Source organism: Tupaia chinensis, unplaced genomic scaffold (assembly GCF_000334495.1).
Source record: "Tupaia chinensis unplaced genomic scaffold, TupChi_1.0 Scaffold000146_1, whole genome shotgun sequence".
NCBI lineage: Eukaryota > Metazoa > Chordata > Mammalia > Scandentia > Tupaiidae > Tupaia > Tupaia belangeri.
In genome coordinates, this window is record NW_006159616.1 from 16681692 (window position 1) to 16698949 (window position 17258).

Here is a 17258-nt window from a genome sequence, read left to right on the forward strand (position 1 = left end):
AAGATCACACACCACTGGCTCGGCCGTCCCACTGGATAAGGGAGCACAAAGAACATCGCTGAGGTTTGTGTCCTCTCCCCGACTTCCACAATGCCATGAAGCAGTGCCCTAAGCTCTTGGGGAGAAACAGGACATTTCCCAACTCCCACTTTCAACTGCCCTTTGCAAGAACTATCACTTAACTTTCCAGGCTGAGGACAAACTAGGATGAGTCAAAAAAGCCTATGTGACATGAAATTTTTGAAAAAAGGAAGAGGGAAAGAAAGAAAGAAAGCCAGTCAGTCAGCCAGCTTGACCTCACCAGATATGTTGTGAATGAAAGTATTAGTTCGGTGCAGAAATGTAAGCTGAGTATGAACACTGTCAGGCTGCACATGAGTACTAGGACACATCATTGTTCAGACTGAAACCCCTTCACAAGTTTGTGGTGAGTCCTTGATCATCCCCCACACACTCACCAGTTTTCATAGCACCCACTCCTAGAAACAGCTGCCATAATCTAGAGCAGGGGTGGGCAAGTCCAAATCTAGCCTGCAGCCTGCTTTCGTTGTAAGTGAAGTTTCCTGGAACACAGCCAGGCCCATTCCTTGACTATTGTCTATGGCTGCTCTCACGCTACACTAGCAGACTTGAGTTGTTGCAACAGACTGCCTGGCTCACAAAACCAAAAATATTTACTGTCTGGCCCTTCACAGAAAACGTCCATTCATCCAAAATTCACTCACATTCATATTGGACACCAAATGTACCCAGCACCAGGTACCATGCCAAGCACGGGGCTATAGCAATGAACAGACAGGCAAGTTCCCTGTTCAGAGAAGCCAAAGAATACAAGAACAGGGCTATTTCACCTGGAGAACAGAAGATTGAGAGAACTGTTTCGTTATTGCCCATGCGTGTAGTAATAGCGGAAACCTGCTATTCTCTATCCTTCATTGACAAAGGCAGAAAAAGGAATGGTGGGCTTAAGCCATATAATCACAGATTCCAGTGAGTTTTAAGTGTATTTCTTTCTTTCTTCCAAGAGCGAGAGAGAGCGAGAGAGAGCGAGAGAGAGAGAGAGAGCACCCCCCACAGGGTCCCTGGGTCACAATCCACTCTCAGCCTTCAGCCAGCCCTGGATCATGGATAAGCATATGCCCAGTTAGCTCAGGAAGGTCTCTGGACTTGAACTGGGAACCTTCCCAAATGAGGTCGCCTTTCAGACCACTGTGTGTGTGTGTGTGTGTGTGTTTTGAGAGGTTTTTGCTATAGGGCACGTGCACTTGTCAGAAAGACAGAGAGAGACAGAGAGACAACAGAAAGCGAGAAATTACCCCCAGGGAGGATGGCCACACCACAATCCCTTCTCCATTCTCCTCTTGGGATCTTGGGCATGCACGAGCACACGGCCAGCGTGAGTTTTAAGCCAACGGGTCTGGGACACAAACCGCCGTCGACTACATGGGAGTCCAGCGACATAGCCATTACACTAACTGCTGGTCCCCAGACCACTGTGTTTTAGCACTGTGCTAGTGTCTGGTTCCTCAGTGAGATTATTTTTAAAAGGTACTAGGAGTCAAGTAATGAACTCCAAAGCAATGTATGAATTTTTTCCTTAGGATATTTTTCTTAAGATAAAGTGAAAACAAAAAGACAAATAAAAAAACAACCAAACAAATTTGGAAATTATCTGCCTGGGGGTGAGGCACTCAGGTAGCACTACCAGCAGCAGAAAAATGGTCTGTGTCACGACTTTCCAAGTGAGGTGCTCGTGGGTCACAAGGAGATCAGACGTGGAGCCAGTAGATCTGGATGGAGCTTGAAGGCAGCACCAGCAGGCTCCCAGGCGATGCTGATGCTGAAGATCTATAAGCCACACTGTGGGTGGCAAGAAGCAGCACGCCTGCTTTAGTCTCTGTGCTGGTCTCGGGTTTTGCATGAGTGGAACGTGAGGTCCTTTACAATAGGAAGTAAGCCATACCCTGAAGGCACACAACATTACAAGGTGTTGGAATTAAGAAGTGCAAAGAGGAAATGGAAGGTCATTTCATCTGTCTCAGAGAAAAACTCAAGAAGCAGAAAGGCTCTTTCATGAAATCATCTGCTTTCTATCTACAGTTTCAGCCTGGCATCAAGGGAGGGCATCATAGGGAAGCTTAGCGGCCAGAAACCCAAACAACCAAATAGGAAACAAAACAAAACAAAACAAAACAACAGAGGCCAGAGCCAGCCATCACCAAAGCAAGCCCAAGCAGAACAGCTGTGTGAATAGCTACTCCCTTCTTTAATTTGTCCAGTAACATTTCTCTCCCCTACTCCTACTGGTGGCAAAAAAGACCTTCATCTGCACCTCTATTTTTGCTATATTTTTTTGCTGCAATGAGAGAAGCAGACAGACAAGTCTGCTTAGACACAGGCCTAATTAGTTTGCAAATGATGTTCCCTTTGCTGGTGACTAATTCATGTCAACTAAACTTGGGTAGGACTCTCCAAGGAGCAGGCTGAAGATGTGTCCCATCTGAGCATGGCCAGTTCCCACACGGACATAAGCCACAGCAGCCAGTGATGATAAGAAATTTCTCCAGCAATATTAGGGAATCAAAATGCAAAGATCAATATTTCATGATTCCGTCAAGTGAAGGCCAGAGATATTCTTTACCCAATACAAATAACCATGTCTAGCAATTTACTGGGTGGTGGGGGATATATATCTTGTTCTTATGATATATATCTCCAGCTTCTGGACACAGTCATAAATTGTGTTTCCAAATATCCAGGTGGTATAGCCTGGGCACCACCTCACCCTGTGCCTGCTGGATGTTGGGGTCTAGACAGACAGTGGACCCGGTGAATTTTGACAATGGTATTCATGTCATAATTGAATATGCTAAAATTTCCATTCATGTCCTTGTAGGCTAATCTGCAATGATGTTTAGGGACTGTTATGATAATAATTAAATACAAGTTCCGCATACCAAGTTGAAATTTTACCACTTTACCTTCATTAGGGAGTTTCCAGCTTAATAAGGCTCAAATCAAGCTTAGAAAAGGAAATTACAAAATATTTTTATATATTGTCATCTCTCAGAGATATAAGTAAGGTGCAAACTACAATCCCCTTTCCTTCAAAATCTTTCTGGCATCTTTCACTAACAACCTTCTCTCCAAACACCACTGCAGAAGGTCTGCATTCCTTAGGCACAGCCTCTGAAGGTTCTACCTTTGAGTGTCCAGAAGTCCCAGTGACTCCTGGGTGCATTTCAAATAGGTACCCAGGAGTCACTTTTTAGAGGCAGCAAGAGAAGTTGTTGACAGCCAGGAAGGCCTAGTCTCCCTTGCAATGGCCCGTGTTTTTTCTATGATTCCTGTGTCAATAATGTGTCTAGAGATAAACCAACTCACTTCTTTGTGTCTTCAGTGAGACAATAGCCATGGCAGACAAATCTCAAAGGAAATGGCTCTGATGGTCAGAGGTTATCAGATAAAATACAGGTGCTCAGGGAATTGTGAGTTTCAGATAAACAATGGATATTTTAGCTTTAGTTTGTCCCATGTGACTTACATTATCCACTGTTTATCTGAAAGTCACATTTCATGGGCTGTCTTGTATTCGCTTGCATGTTAAATGTGTCCAGCACGCACCGACTCTGGCTACCCTACATAGCAAGAGTGCTCACACAGAAAGTATATCCCAGAAGCGTGAAGACTCCAGCTTCAGGACAAATGGAAATGGACAGTTCATGTTGGGAGTTGATAAACAACTTGTTACCACTAAGTGAAAGTTCGCATGGGAATATAAAAGGCTCTGAAAAGACTCGGATCACATCACAGCTAAGCAGTGACAGCTGGTTATGTTCAGGATGTGTAGGGGCTAACTCCCAACCACTGAAGTACACAGCAAAGAGCCCACCATGTCTTCTTCTCGCAGTCCCTGGATGAAAAGAGCATGAATAACAGTACCTAGGCATAGGGATGCTGCCAAGAAACCGAACGAGATGATGGATACAGAATGAGGGTCACAGGACCAGACAGTCAGCAAAAGCTCAATAAACAATGGAGTTAATGTTGCTATTATTATTACTTGGCTATGGCTAGAGACGGATCCTTGAAAAGATGCAATAGACTTAATATTTGTGTCCTCTTAGGACCAGCAGTTGGTGTAATGGCTATGTCGCTGGACTCCCATGTAGTCAACTGTGGTTCAAGTCCTGGACCCGGTGGCTTAAACACACTGGGTACGTGTGCATGCATGCCCAAGATCCCGAGAGGAAAATGGAGGAGAAGGGATTGTGTCATGGCTATCCCCCACCCCCGGAGGGGGCGGTGATTTCTTGCTTTCTGTCTCTCTGTGTCTTTCTGGCAAGCGCATGTACCCTATAGCAAAAACCTCTTCAAAAAAAAAAAAAAAAAAGGGAACCAGCAGTTAGCGTAATGGCTATGTCACTGGACTCCCACGTAGTCGACCGCGGTTCACGTCCCGGACCCGGTGGCTTAAAACTCACGCCGGGCGCGTGTGCATGCGTGCCCAAGATCCCGAGAGGAGAGTGGAGGAGAAGGGATTGCGGCGTGACCATCCCCCCGGGGGGTGATTTCTCGCTTTCTGTCTCTATGTCTCTCTCTGTCTGTCTGGTGAGCACACGCGCCCTACAGTGAAAATCTCTCCAAAAAAAAAAAAAAACAATTTTTGAGTCCTCTCAACATTCATATGTTGAACCCCAGTCATGGTGGCATGGGTGGGAGAGCACTGCTGTGTGAGGCTGAGGCCACATGGGAGGCCCAGGTTCAGCTCTTAGTTCGACCTAGATAGGCCAATTAGGGTAGTGGTGGTGAGGGGCTTGTGGTCCCTGTTAGCTCAAAACTGGGACAAGAAGGATCACCATGTAGCAAGACCCTGTCAAAATACCAATATCTCCCTCTCTTTCTCCCCACCATGTGTGCTCTCTCTCATTAAAAAAAAAAAAATCATGATGCCCAGCTACTGGAGAATAAGCAGGAGGGTGCCATCGCACCCTATTTGAGGCTGCTTGGGAGGCCAAGGTTGGGTTCCTGACCCAGCCTGGACCGGCTGGATGCAGCAGTGTGCACCTGTGGTCCTCGCTAACTTGGAGGCCAGGGCAGGAAGGATCACAATATGACAAGACGTTATCAAAAACACCTCTCTCTCTTTCCTACTTTCTTTTCCTTTTTTCTCTCTCTTTCTTTCTCTTTCTCTCTGTTTTTTCTTCCCTTCCTCCCTCTTTGTCTCTCTCCCTCATTAAGAAAAATCATTTACCGATAACCCCCTAAGTGATGATATTTGGAAGTGAGGCCTTGGGAGGTGATTAGATCTGAGAATGGAGCCTTACTAAATGACATTAGTGGCCTTAGAAGAAGCCCAAGAGAGACCCCTTGCTCCTTGCACTGTGAGAACATAGAAAAGGTGGCCATCTATGAACTAAGAAACAATCCCTTCACAAACATTGCCTCTGCCTGTGCCTTGATCTTGTACTTCTCCAGACTCCAGAACTGTAGAAATAAATTTCTGTTGTTTAAGCCACCTAGTTCATGGTATTTGTTCCAGCAGCCTGAGTGGACTGAGACAGGAGAAGTAAAACCACCACCTTGTCAGGCCTGCGTTAACTCAGAGAAACGTGAATGGAAAGAACTGCTGTTGCTACTTCAAAACTCACCTAGCTTAATGTTATTTATTAGTTGAAATGTTAATTATATGAGTTGAGTAGAACATGTCACCAGGGATGCTAAGTAATTAGAGAGTAAGGAAATACTATGGATTTGTGCTCCTAAATTGATTCTACCAAAACACATCCAGGTAATAAGAAAATAAATTCTGATTTGTTAGCACCCTAGCAGAACATTGCACAAAAATTCAGATGATGAAAAGTCAGCAGAGAGCCATGAAAAATTCTCCAAGGTATTGCTGAACAGACTGGCTTCCTCCACCAGAGACATCATGAGAATTGGACACCTCACCTACCAGCACTTGAAGCCAGACCAGAGAGGCACCCCCAGATCTGAAACAGAAACCTAGGTTCAAGTCCCAGATATGCAACCCATGGGGACAAAAATATCTGCCACAAATGAATTACACGGTTGAGGTGAGGCTGAAATAAAGAGTTGGCTGTGAAGGATTTAGAAATGTAGCTGATCTCACTGCTTAAAGCAAAGTCTGGGTTGGGGTATACAACATCTTCATTGATAAGTTGGTAATTGTTAAAATTGTTAAATAACTGGTTTTGCTTCTGTATGTTTTTCAAGTATGATGTCGTGTGATATTTACGTCACATGTCCTGTGCTTAACAGGTTACCTAGGATCTACTGATAGACACCAGATACAGGCTTTCTAGTATCTAGAAAATACTAAATACTCAATATGTCTTTATTGAACGCAACAATACTGATATAAAGTCAAAGTAAATTATATGAAGTCAAAGTGAACACTTCCTTGGGAAAGGCACACCGGGGGTCCAGTTCCCAGGGTATAAGCAGTAGTGTACCGCTGAGTGAGGCTGGGAACATGAGAGGTCCTGGGTTTGGATCTAGACCAAACTAAAATCAGGCCGCGTGCACTACTGTACTTGTAATAATAGTGAAGTGGGAGGCTGGGGCAGAGGGCTGCAAGGGCAAGACCCTGTCAAAAATGCTTGTCTCTCTATTGCTCTCTTACTCACTTGTGCACACAGTTTCTCTATCTCTCAGAAAAAAAGAAAGAAAAGCAGAGAGTAAGAAAGGCACAGATAGAATGCTATGGCAATTAAGAGGAATAAATAATTATTCTGACTGAGAAGATCAAGGGAGATAGAAACCATGGAAGAAGCAGAAGCTATAAGACTAAGACTCTGAACACAGACATGGGGAAGAACAGGTTCTGAAGGGTACGAATGCACAGTGAGTCTGAGGGGAATGAAGTGAAATGATACATCTAGACCAAAGACACATAATCATTTACTAAAAGCAAAAAAAAAAAAAAAGTATATGTAAAAAAACACATGGTGACAGCATGCCGGCTCGTTTGCTCTTTGTGAGCGTCTGCTGCTCAGTCGTTTCATTAGCCAGCTTACTTCCTCCTTATCTATTCATTACTGTTTTCTAAACTTGATTTGGGCACCATACATGTGTGTGGCTGGCTATTTAAAATATTTCCCATCAGCTGCAAGCAAGATACCTATTTATCTTATGGCTGCAAGCAGAGCTGAAATGATCTGGCATTGCCACGAGGCAGACAGTTATTTCATGCCCTGTTAATTCCTAATGCAGTAACTACAATATCATTCCTACTTTTAAAACAGGGGCTTTTTTTTTTTTTAATGTGTGGCCTAAGTGCACAAATAAAGAATATCACTTCTAATGGGGCCAAGTCCCAAAACATAACCTTGTTACCACTGCTGCCATCCTAATGCCAGGCTTCTATTAGCTTAAAGATGGTTAATCAAGAAGTCAAAGAAACTTTTCATTCTTTTTAGGCAACATAAACAGGCCAGCAAAACTAAACTTTTTCTTTAAGTCTGAAAATTATAATCAGAGGTGGCGGGCTGATGTTTCTGCCTGAAGATGATTCAGGCCAGGCTTCCTTCTGCTCTATAACGGACTCCATTGGGGAAGGAAGTCTGTCTGTGAAACTACAACTGAGCCAACAGCTTCTCTGCCATGCCTACCCACCAGATCCACAGGCAGGGGGGATGTGCAAGACATGCCTTAGACCAGAGCAATGAAAATCCCACCCCTGAAGGGCAAATATCTTGCCTAAACAAGGCTTAGAAAAATCCTGACATGTCACCTGTTGCTTAAAGCCATATGAGTTGCTTTTCAACAGACTCTATTATTGCCCATTGATATAATAATGACTCTATCATTTCTCTTTCCTACCATATTACATGACCAGCTCCCACCATAACTTGGTACCCCTCCTGCACATCCAGCATGGGACCTTGTCATTCCTCCATCGCAGGCCTGAGAACCTTGCATTTCAGTTGTGTAATTGGTCTCCCCCAGAAATTAGGAACTATAAGCACTTCTTTGCATCACTACATCCCCAATACCTATCACAAAACTGGCAGGCACAAAGCTTTAACAACTAGCAGATGCATGAAGGGTATGTGATGAATAAATATAAGAGTAGGTGCTGACTTAACTTGAGAAAAGTCACAGACCCCACTTATATGCCCAGGAAACACTGGTATAAGGACAGGAGCCTAATTTATAGAACCACATATACCTGGACTCAAGTGCTGGCTCTGCCATGATTTGTGCTTGGTTTGGGGCATGAGAATTCCTTTCTGAGGCTCGATTTCTTTGTCTATAAAATGGACATAATAATATGTACTTTGCATGGTCATTTTTTGAAGACTAAATGAGATGGCATACCTAGGTGACATGGTACTAAATGAGATGGTACTTACAAGACTCAAGAGCCTGTGACTATCCCTGTGCTCAGTGTATGGCTCCCGTTTGTTGTGGGAACCCCACAGGGAAGGAGTAGGGATGCAGACAGCCCAGAGCTGGCCTATGTTCAGAGACGCCTCAGCACTTCCAAGAGAGAGATACAAACCCAAACATAAGATAGTCCTGCAAGCCTCTGGGGCCAGAGAAAAGTGTCATGAACTTGGAAGGAAATCTTCCAGCGCTGCTTGGAGAACAGCATCACCACTGGCTGACCTCATTCAGCTCAACCAAGCACACAGTACTGTTGATCCTGGAGGCACAATGATGCTTCACATCTGGCTCTCTGCTCACAAGGAATCTCCCACCCTCAAAGTTCTTCCCCCCTGTCAGGCACCAGAGAAGCAGGCCTAACTCTGCATGGGAACAGGACCAACTTCAGACCTCCCACGATTTCATCTCGTGAAACGTTGACATCACAACCACCTTCTTTCTCCTCCCTGCCAACCTTTGTCATCCCTGAAACCTTATCGAGCTAGCTTCTCCTTGGCTTACAGACAAGACAACTAATCATGGACTTAACAGCTCGTCAGCTCCAGAAGCTGCTGCCCCCTTCCTGTGCCTGGCTGAGAAAATCAATGTGCCTTTGAGTTGCCATGTCTACCAAGGGCCCCAGCCGTTGAGAACAAAAGGAGCTAGACTGCTAAGCATTTCCCCAACACGGCTAGAAGTTTTCCTGGCCTGAGGGAAGGCTTATAGCGAGCGATATGTTAAATGGTAAATCCAAATATCTTTATCATGCCCTTGAACTCAGGAAACCAGCTCGGGTGGTAGAGAAATCACAGCTCCAAGACCATGTGGGAGGCTGTCTGCTCCATCCAGCAGAAGGGGCAGCTGGCTGGCACCGTGCCTGGCATGATGTAAGTACTGAGCCAATGAGAACTGCCTGAATGAGTCAGCTGAAGGAGGAAATAGGACCCAAACTTGGAAGCCCCCTCATCCTGTGAGATGCAAAGCCCCCTGTACCAGTATATCCCCACTGTGATTTCCCAGATGGCAAGGACAACCTCAGAGCATACCCACTGGACTTCCCAGCCCCCAGACCAGAGCAGAACTAATGCAGGAGGAACACTGGTGACACATGGGAGCTGATATTGCCTGAAAAGTCCTTCTTTGGAGCTGTTTAAAAATCCATGCCTGTGAGAGACCAGTCACAGCAGAAGACCCCCATTAACATAAGAAGGTGCTCATCCCCCACCAATAAATAAGAAAAACTCAAAATCAGATTGAACAGGATACCATCTTTCACTTATCACGTGCAAATGGGGTGGAGAGAAATGAAAATTTTTAGTGCTGGTGGGTATGTGACTAGTATAGCTTCTTAGGAGCAGTTCTGCAGGATAAAAGTGAACATGCTTATCCCTTACAACCCAGCAGTTCCAGCTCCAGGTTGCATTTGTGCACAAGAATACATGTGTAAGGATGTTTATTGAACCATTGTTTGTAATGCTAAAAAGCTAGAAAGAATCTAAAACTCCACCTATAGGGGAACAGCTCAAGGGTTTATACAGTGAAATATTGTAGAACTGTTAAAAGGGATGGAGGAGATCTAAACATCAATATAGATATTGCTCAGGCCACAGTGCTAAATGGAAAAGGTAAGCTACAAATGTAAATGACACACACACACAATCCTACCCGACTTTAAGAGCTCAGCTTATATCTCACCTCACCTAGAAAGTGTCTCTGAACTCTTAGACATTTACTCTAAGAGTTCCAGCTTCTACACTTCTTGGCACAGTTCATGACCTTTATATATGGCCACAACTGTCTCTTCAACTTGACTGTGATTCTGTGGGTCACAGAACATGGCTCCTCTTCTCTCTGTAGACCCCTCTGGGCTCGCACAGGAGGCCCACAGCCATTATTTGCTGACTGACATACTGGGAAACTCCCTGCGCTCGATAGGAAAGGCCATTGCACAACACATAGCCTTAGCTGGCCTCCCTCACCAAGAACCTGGAAGTCAAGGTTTCCCCAAGCTCACCTCCCATCCCTACCACCTCAAAGCCGCCCATGCCCAAAACGTCATGATACCGTCACCCTCCTGTACCTTTCCCTTCCTCCATATCGGAGAAGCCAACTGTAGCCTGCAAGTGTGAGAGCCGTGAATAACTCCAAACATAAATATGACCTAAAAATGGCCATAAATCATTCTGATTCCATCCAATGACAATTCTAATTTATAACATGAGGGAAGAAAATAAACACTGTGGCTTTTTTATCCCAGGGCTTATGAGCTGCTGCTCAGGAAGAATTTCAGTCTGCTGTTACTTACAACCAGAAGTTCCTGATTTACATATTACTAAAGATGAAATATACCTGAGGCCTCTGGGTGCAGGGGCTGTTCACTATGGTTTTAGCATGAATTCCTGCAGGCCCTACTTGCCCCTCTGTGAGCGGCCTCCTCACTCTGAGCCCTACCCAAGCCTTTTCTCACTTTGTACCTACTCCTCCATTGTGAGAGATGAGGTCCTTCCCAAAAGGGCAAACCCACCTCCCTCAGTTGGCTCCCTGCAATGAGGGCTAATGTATTGGTACGAGCACTAGTCTCGTCCTAGAGGTGGCTCCAGAGCTGCAGGTTTGCAGTAATCTGCATGTTAATGTTCCATGCAGTCAATTAAACCATGCTGTGCAAACACTGAGCACAGGAGAGTGTAGGGATCTAGAATTTCTCGGATCGGGGCTTTTCTTTGTTCATCATCATAAAGTATTGTTATGAGGTATAAAAAAGGAAAATACATAAAACAAAAGTTATCTTTCTCTGTGGGGTAATATAATAGAAGTCATTTGGTGCTATTTTTAACAGCCATAAAAGCACATGGGAACTAGAATTTCTCGGATCGGGGCTTTTCTTTGTTCATCATCATAAAGTATTGTTATGAGGTATAAAAAAGGAAAATACATAAAACAAAAGTTATCTTTCTCTGTGGGGTAATATAATAGAAGTCATTTGGTGCTATTTTTAACAGCCATAAAAGCACATGATGAATACAGAAAAAGTCATAACGACAAAGTGCGTCACAAAAAAACGTCAGCATAGAAGGACAACTCGTTGAAACTCAAGTGGGTTTACGGTCTTAACATGCTGGCGAGCCTAACATGCCAACACACTGCAGGATGTCTCCCTTTCACCAGTGTGAACTACCAGGTGGCTCACAAGCCAGCTTCTCAGCTCCTGGCCTGAGATGGCACTCGCCATGTTCCTTCACAGGATCAGTAAGACATGCAGAGAAGTAGGTGCTTAGCAGTTGGCCGGCCAAGAACTTACCAGGGGTCATGGCTTCTCCCTCTACTGTGGCGACACAGGGCTCAGGCCATCAAGGAATGTGAAAGAGAAGAGAAGGAATTTCTCCATGACTGCCCTAGGTTGAGAGTTTGTGGGGTCAGAGTGACAGCAAGGGAACCAGGCTGCATCTGAGGGGCCAGAACCCAAACTCTGCCCACAGTCCTGAGAGGTTTCTGCAGTACTCTGCCTCCACTCAGCCCTGCAAGAATCACACCCATCTGGTGGTCCCATCTAATTGTCTTTAACCTCTCCTGAAGTGGAAATACCCAGAGGAAGATGGATGGGTTTATCAGCAGCAAGAGTGAAGTCAGGCTCTGGGTGAGTCTTATCAGTTCAACAGAGTCAGCCTGGGCTACCTCAAGGGGGAGATTCCTCAGACTACCTCCATGTTCTTAGTGCCTGCAAACTCTCAATGCGCCCACAGGTTCTTCCATGATAAGCACAATAAATGATCCACAGGAACCTTGCAGACCCCCACCTATACACCAACTACTCCCTAGAAACAGGAGTGCTTTAGTTGAATCCAGTCTCCCTGGCAACTTGAATGGAGACGACGGGGTAAGAAGGTAGGGAAAAAAAAGTGAAAACCATAGTCTGGGCAAACAAAAGTTCTTTTGACAGAAGTAACTGGCATCGAATTACTCCAAAGCAATTCATTTTCCATTGCAGCCCAGAAATGACATTTGTGGAACAAGAGAACCTTTTCTGCTCTTTACCTCTACTCCCTGGACTTTGAGTTTCATGTGGTCCTCTCTGGTCGTTTTCCCATCTTTCCTCTTTTTCCAGCAATACCCATCTTTCCTGTATTTCACTTTCTTCCTGTTGTAGAGTATCATTGAGCCATTCTGTGGTCTGGAAACAACAAATGGTTAAGTTACCAAGAGAACCAAGCAGAAGAAAAATTTATGAAGAAAGATATCGTAGACCAGTAAAAGTCTCTACAGAAAAGCAATATTCCACATTTGCTGGAACATAATTTTTCACCTTTTATTGCAGCTCCCTGGATTAACCATGTTTTATGGCCAGCCAAAATTTGCTTGTGGATTTGGTACCTAATGAATTAAATGTGTCAATGATCAGCTTAAAAAACATCCCCTTAGTAATATCCACCAACTAATCAGGATATACGATGTGGGGTGCCCGAGCTCTGCACTGAAAAGTAGGCGAAACAGAGAGAGAAAGCAAAAAGAGCCAGGGGTGTCGTGGCAGCCTGCAATATCTTATCTCTTGTAGAAGGATTTTCTACACATCTTTTAATCCATCACCCAGCATTAGGAAATAAATAAGTTTAACGCAGACGCTAGATGACTATGTTAAGAACAGACCAATGGAAGAGCTAGTCGCCGTGGCCAAATGCTCCTGATTCATTGCCTGCATTTAGATTACCGCTAGATAATAAAGAGTATCTCCAGTCCTCCTTCTCCAGCAAGCTAAGTACCTGATCCTTTCCCATTTAGGCTTCAGCTGTCAGAGGTCTCAGAGGCTGCCAGTTAAATTCATCTATTAGTCCTCAGCCACAACGTCTTAGGAAAATAGTTGCCTACTTGCTAAATGCTAAGAGCAGGATGGCCATTCTTGTGACACTTAAAAAGAACCTCATATTTTCCCAAAAGAAAACACGCATCAAACACAGAGAGCACAGGATTCTTTAGCACATATGTGTAGTTGCAGTGGCCCCAGATTTTGGTCTGGAGACTTGGAGATGAGAAAGAGCTAAACCTCTCCAGCAGCTGAGGATGAATGCTGTGGGAAACCGACTCTTAGAGCAACTTGTAGCGGTTTGGACAGACCCAGCCTTCCAGGAAGACTCCCCTGAGAGCTGCCAGCACACCGCCCAGTGGCCAGCTCTGTCACTCTGCATCTGCCCTTTTGGCACAGGACAAAGCATGCTGCTGCTTCTGTGCACCTCGAGGCCAGCACAGCCATTCCATCTCCCTCAACCAGGTGAGAGAGCTCTTTACACAAATAAGGCAAATGAAGCGGCTGCTGCTGCACGATGGCTTGTGTTCCTCCACTGCGGCAGAGGTAAGGAAGCGATCAGCCAGCCATCCTCCATGTGGCTGGGGCAGGAGTCTCCAACCCCTTTCTTTTCTTTTTCCTTTGAACAATGGGCCATTTCACAATCGGGCACAGAACATTGGCTATTGATGGCTTAATATTCCATTGTCTGGAGGAAAAAAATTGCACCAGGATGACTGCAGCTAATTGTGGTTCCCACCCAGCCCGACGATGTCATTCAGCGGCAATATGATGACTAAACAGCAATTCCATCGGAAATTACAGACGTTCAGCAGTGACTCCCAACACTTCATTGTTTCCCGATCAGGGTGCAATTGGTTTGTGTCAGTGCTGGTTTCCTCCCTGAGTCTGTACTGACTAAAACAATTGGGAAACAGCTTCACGCTCTTGTCACAACGCTGTCACCTGACGGTATCTTTCTCCTGCTTACGAGTCTGCATTGAAAACCTTACAATTCACTTCCATTTCTCAATGGCAGGGAGGCTTGTATGGGAGACCAACTAAGCCTTCCTGGCTCTACTTACATCCCACTTTAGACATTTGGCCCTGATCTTCAGAATGCTATGAGCTCTCTCATCCCCTCAAAGGCCCAGTAGAAGGCTCCCAAACTACTCTGCTTGCCTAAGGAAAAAGCAAAGGAACATATCTGATCCAACAGACAGGCTCTGCGCTTGCCTTTTCCCCTCCAGAGAGGAATCATGAGAGCATGGCAATAACACCCTGGTCAAAGGATGTGCCGGCCAAAGAGGCCCCAACAGTCATGTGCAGCTTCTCCTGAGATGAGGCCTGCATTGTGATTTGTTCTAACCCTTGCCCTTTCTAAACAGCGTCAATAAATTTCAGCAGCACCTTCAGGCCTGATGTCCCCAAATTGTAAGTGGCATGATCCAGAGAGTGGACTTTCCAGAGCAGTCATGTACACAGTCATAATCATAATTGCACCCACCCAAGGACACCCACCTTCCTTCATGACCCCGCCCTTTGGCATATAAAGAACAGCCCTACCTTCTGACACTTTAAGCAAGATACAATCCCACAGGGAACCTAACTGTCCAACTTAAATGGCTTTAATAAATGGAATCATCATTTTAACTTGCAATAATGAGCAACCTAATAGTGTTTAATCCACCAATCTGATTTTATTAGAACTTGCTTCTGCTCTGCGTGAGTGGAGAAGGTCCTTACCATAGCTCAGAGTCCTACAAACTACAAAGGGAAGAAAATACAGGGTGTAGAAGAGCCATGTACCCTACAAGGCAAACAAAATGAGGCTGTGCTGTCAGCCCAGGACCTGGTCAAGAATGAGTCAGAGCTACTGGGAAGAGATCAGGAAAGGAGGGAGGTGGGCCAGGCCACAAGAGGCATGTGGTGGGGGGCTATAATACACTTCTTAACTGCATAAAAAGTAGCTCCACCTGAGAAGAGCAAGCAGATGAAAGTGAAGTCATGGACATAGAGGATAATGGGGACTACAGGGAGCATTGGGCACCCTAAATGTTATAATGCCACCAACTTCCGGATATTGGCCATTCACTGTGTGCCCAGGGCAGGTGGAACCCATCAATGCTTATCTGTATCTCTTCCTGTACCTGTGTCTCTGTACCATCTCCCCAAAATACCATAAGGTAGGTGTTATTGTCATTCCCAACATATAATCAAGCCTTTCTAGACAGAAAGCCTCCAGGCAGGATACATTCTGACTCATCCTGACGCCACCTGTGGGATGGCTGATCCAGACTGTAGAGCCAGTCTGAGTTTGAACCCCAATTCTGATCTACTAGCTGGGTGATCGTCAAGCCCTGAAAGCACTCCTCCTCCAATGGACAAGGACTTGGTGGGTGATCCCAGCTTCTGTGTTCTGTGGTTGGAATAACTCTGAGGCTACCCTCACTCTCCTGCCCTTCAGCAGAAAGAATTCTGTATGTTCTATATGGTCTCACAGAGCTCCTTTCTGGTAGTATCTCTGGTTCCACACAGTGGTGACTTGCCAAGTGGAAAGAAAAAAGTCCTTTATTTGCATTCTTCCTTTTCTTCTTTTACTTCCACACTCTCCTATGGGTATTTCCTGGAATTGCCTTTCAGATAAACTTCTTGCACTGAAATCCTCATCTTAGGGTCTCTTTATGGGAGAAGCTGAACCAAGGTTGACTCTAAGCCTCAGGGAAACCTCCTGGCACCTCCATTGTAACAGGGCAGAGGAATGCCAATGGAAAATGTGGGCAACAGGGAGAGCTTCACTCTAACCAAGAAGGCACCTGGCCAAGTAACGCTTTTCTCTGAGACTAGCAGCTACAAAACCAGTAATGCCCAGTGCACTGTGGTAAAAAAAAAAATTATGGGTTTCCATAGAAACCTACTACGAATTACAACAGTAAATAAGCAGATATAAAATTAAGATATAGTTATTAATTTGATAGCTAGATAGACAAACAAATAGAAGGAATGGTAGAAGATCTTATTTACCACAAAAAAAGGAAAAAAATCAATATTTAGGCATAAATGTAACAAGAAATTTCTAAATTCTAAAAAGAAAACAATAAAAACCTTTTTAAAGAAACAGATTTTGATACATGCAAAAACACAACATGTCTTGGTTAGAAAGAGTTAAGATCATAAAAACGTCAATCCTTCTTTAGTTAACTAATTAATTACTTTTTCTTAATTGTAAGAGGATACATGTGGCCACCAGAGAGAGAGAGACAGAGAGAAAGGAAAAAAGTACCAATGGAGCGTGGTCGTGCCACAAGCCCTTCTCCTCCATTTCTCCAACCTGCTGGGGTTTGGGGCATGCATGCACAGGTACCTTGTGTGTTTTTCAAGCTGCCAGGCCAGTAATCAAGCCATGGTCAGCCATATAGGATCTGGTTCTCTTAAACACTAGGTTATGAGGCCAGTCACCATAAGCTAATTTATAATGTGATAGAACGACAATGAGAACCCATCAGGAGTATTTTTCTGAATAGAGAAAAAAATCATTATAAAGCTTATTTGAAGGGAAGAAACACAAGAATAGCCCAGATAAACCCTAATAAAGAAGGCCATCTGTTAACACATACTATAAAACCCCTATATTTTTCAAAAGAACAGAATTGACAAATAAATATATAGATAGACCTATGGAAGAGAATAGAAAATCCAGAAATATTTCCATTTACATATCCAAAGTTAATACACACAATTCCAGTCAGTGGGGGAGGGAACTGACATGTTAATAAAGAATTTGGGGAAACTGGATAGGCATATGGAAAAGACGGAGTTGAATCTATTCCTCACATCACATAGCAGCTTGGATCCAAACGGACTGGAGGTTTCAAGGTAATACATACAATTAAACATATTCCAGAAGAAAATGTGGGTGAATTTCTCCCTAAGCTAAAGTTGGAGAACACTTCCTTAATCACAATTCAAAATCCAACAACAATCTGTTAAAGATAGGTACATCTAATTATATAAAAATAAAACTACCATTCTATTTTCCAAAGTAGCTATATACCACTTTACATTCCCGCAGATTTCCATTTCTCCACATCTT

General features: G+C 44.4%; 1 protein-coding gene across 1 annotated transcript in view; it reads right to left on the reverse strand.

Moving 5' to 3' along the window:
* CAMTA1 (calmodulin binding transcription activator 1) overlaps positions 1 to 17258 on the reverse strand; it is a 1029661-nt gene that overhangs the window by 522277 nt on the left and 490126 nt on the right. Inside the window, exon 6 of the mRNA XM_027770647.1 lies at positions 12424 to 12559. Coding sequence (XP_027626448.1) covers positions 12424 to 12543 — 120 coding nt within the window. The 5' untranslated portion in view covers positions 12544 to 12559. The remainder of the gene's footprint in view (positions 1 to 12423; positions 12560 to 17258) is intronic.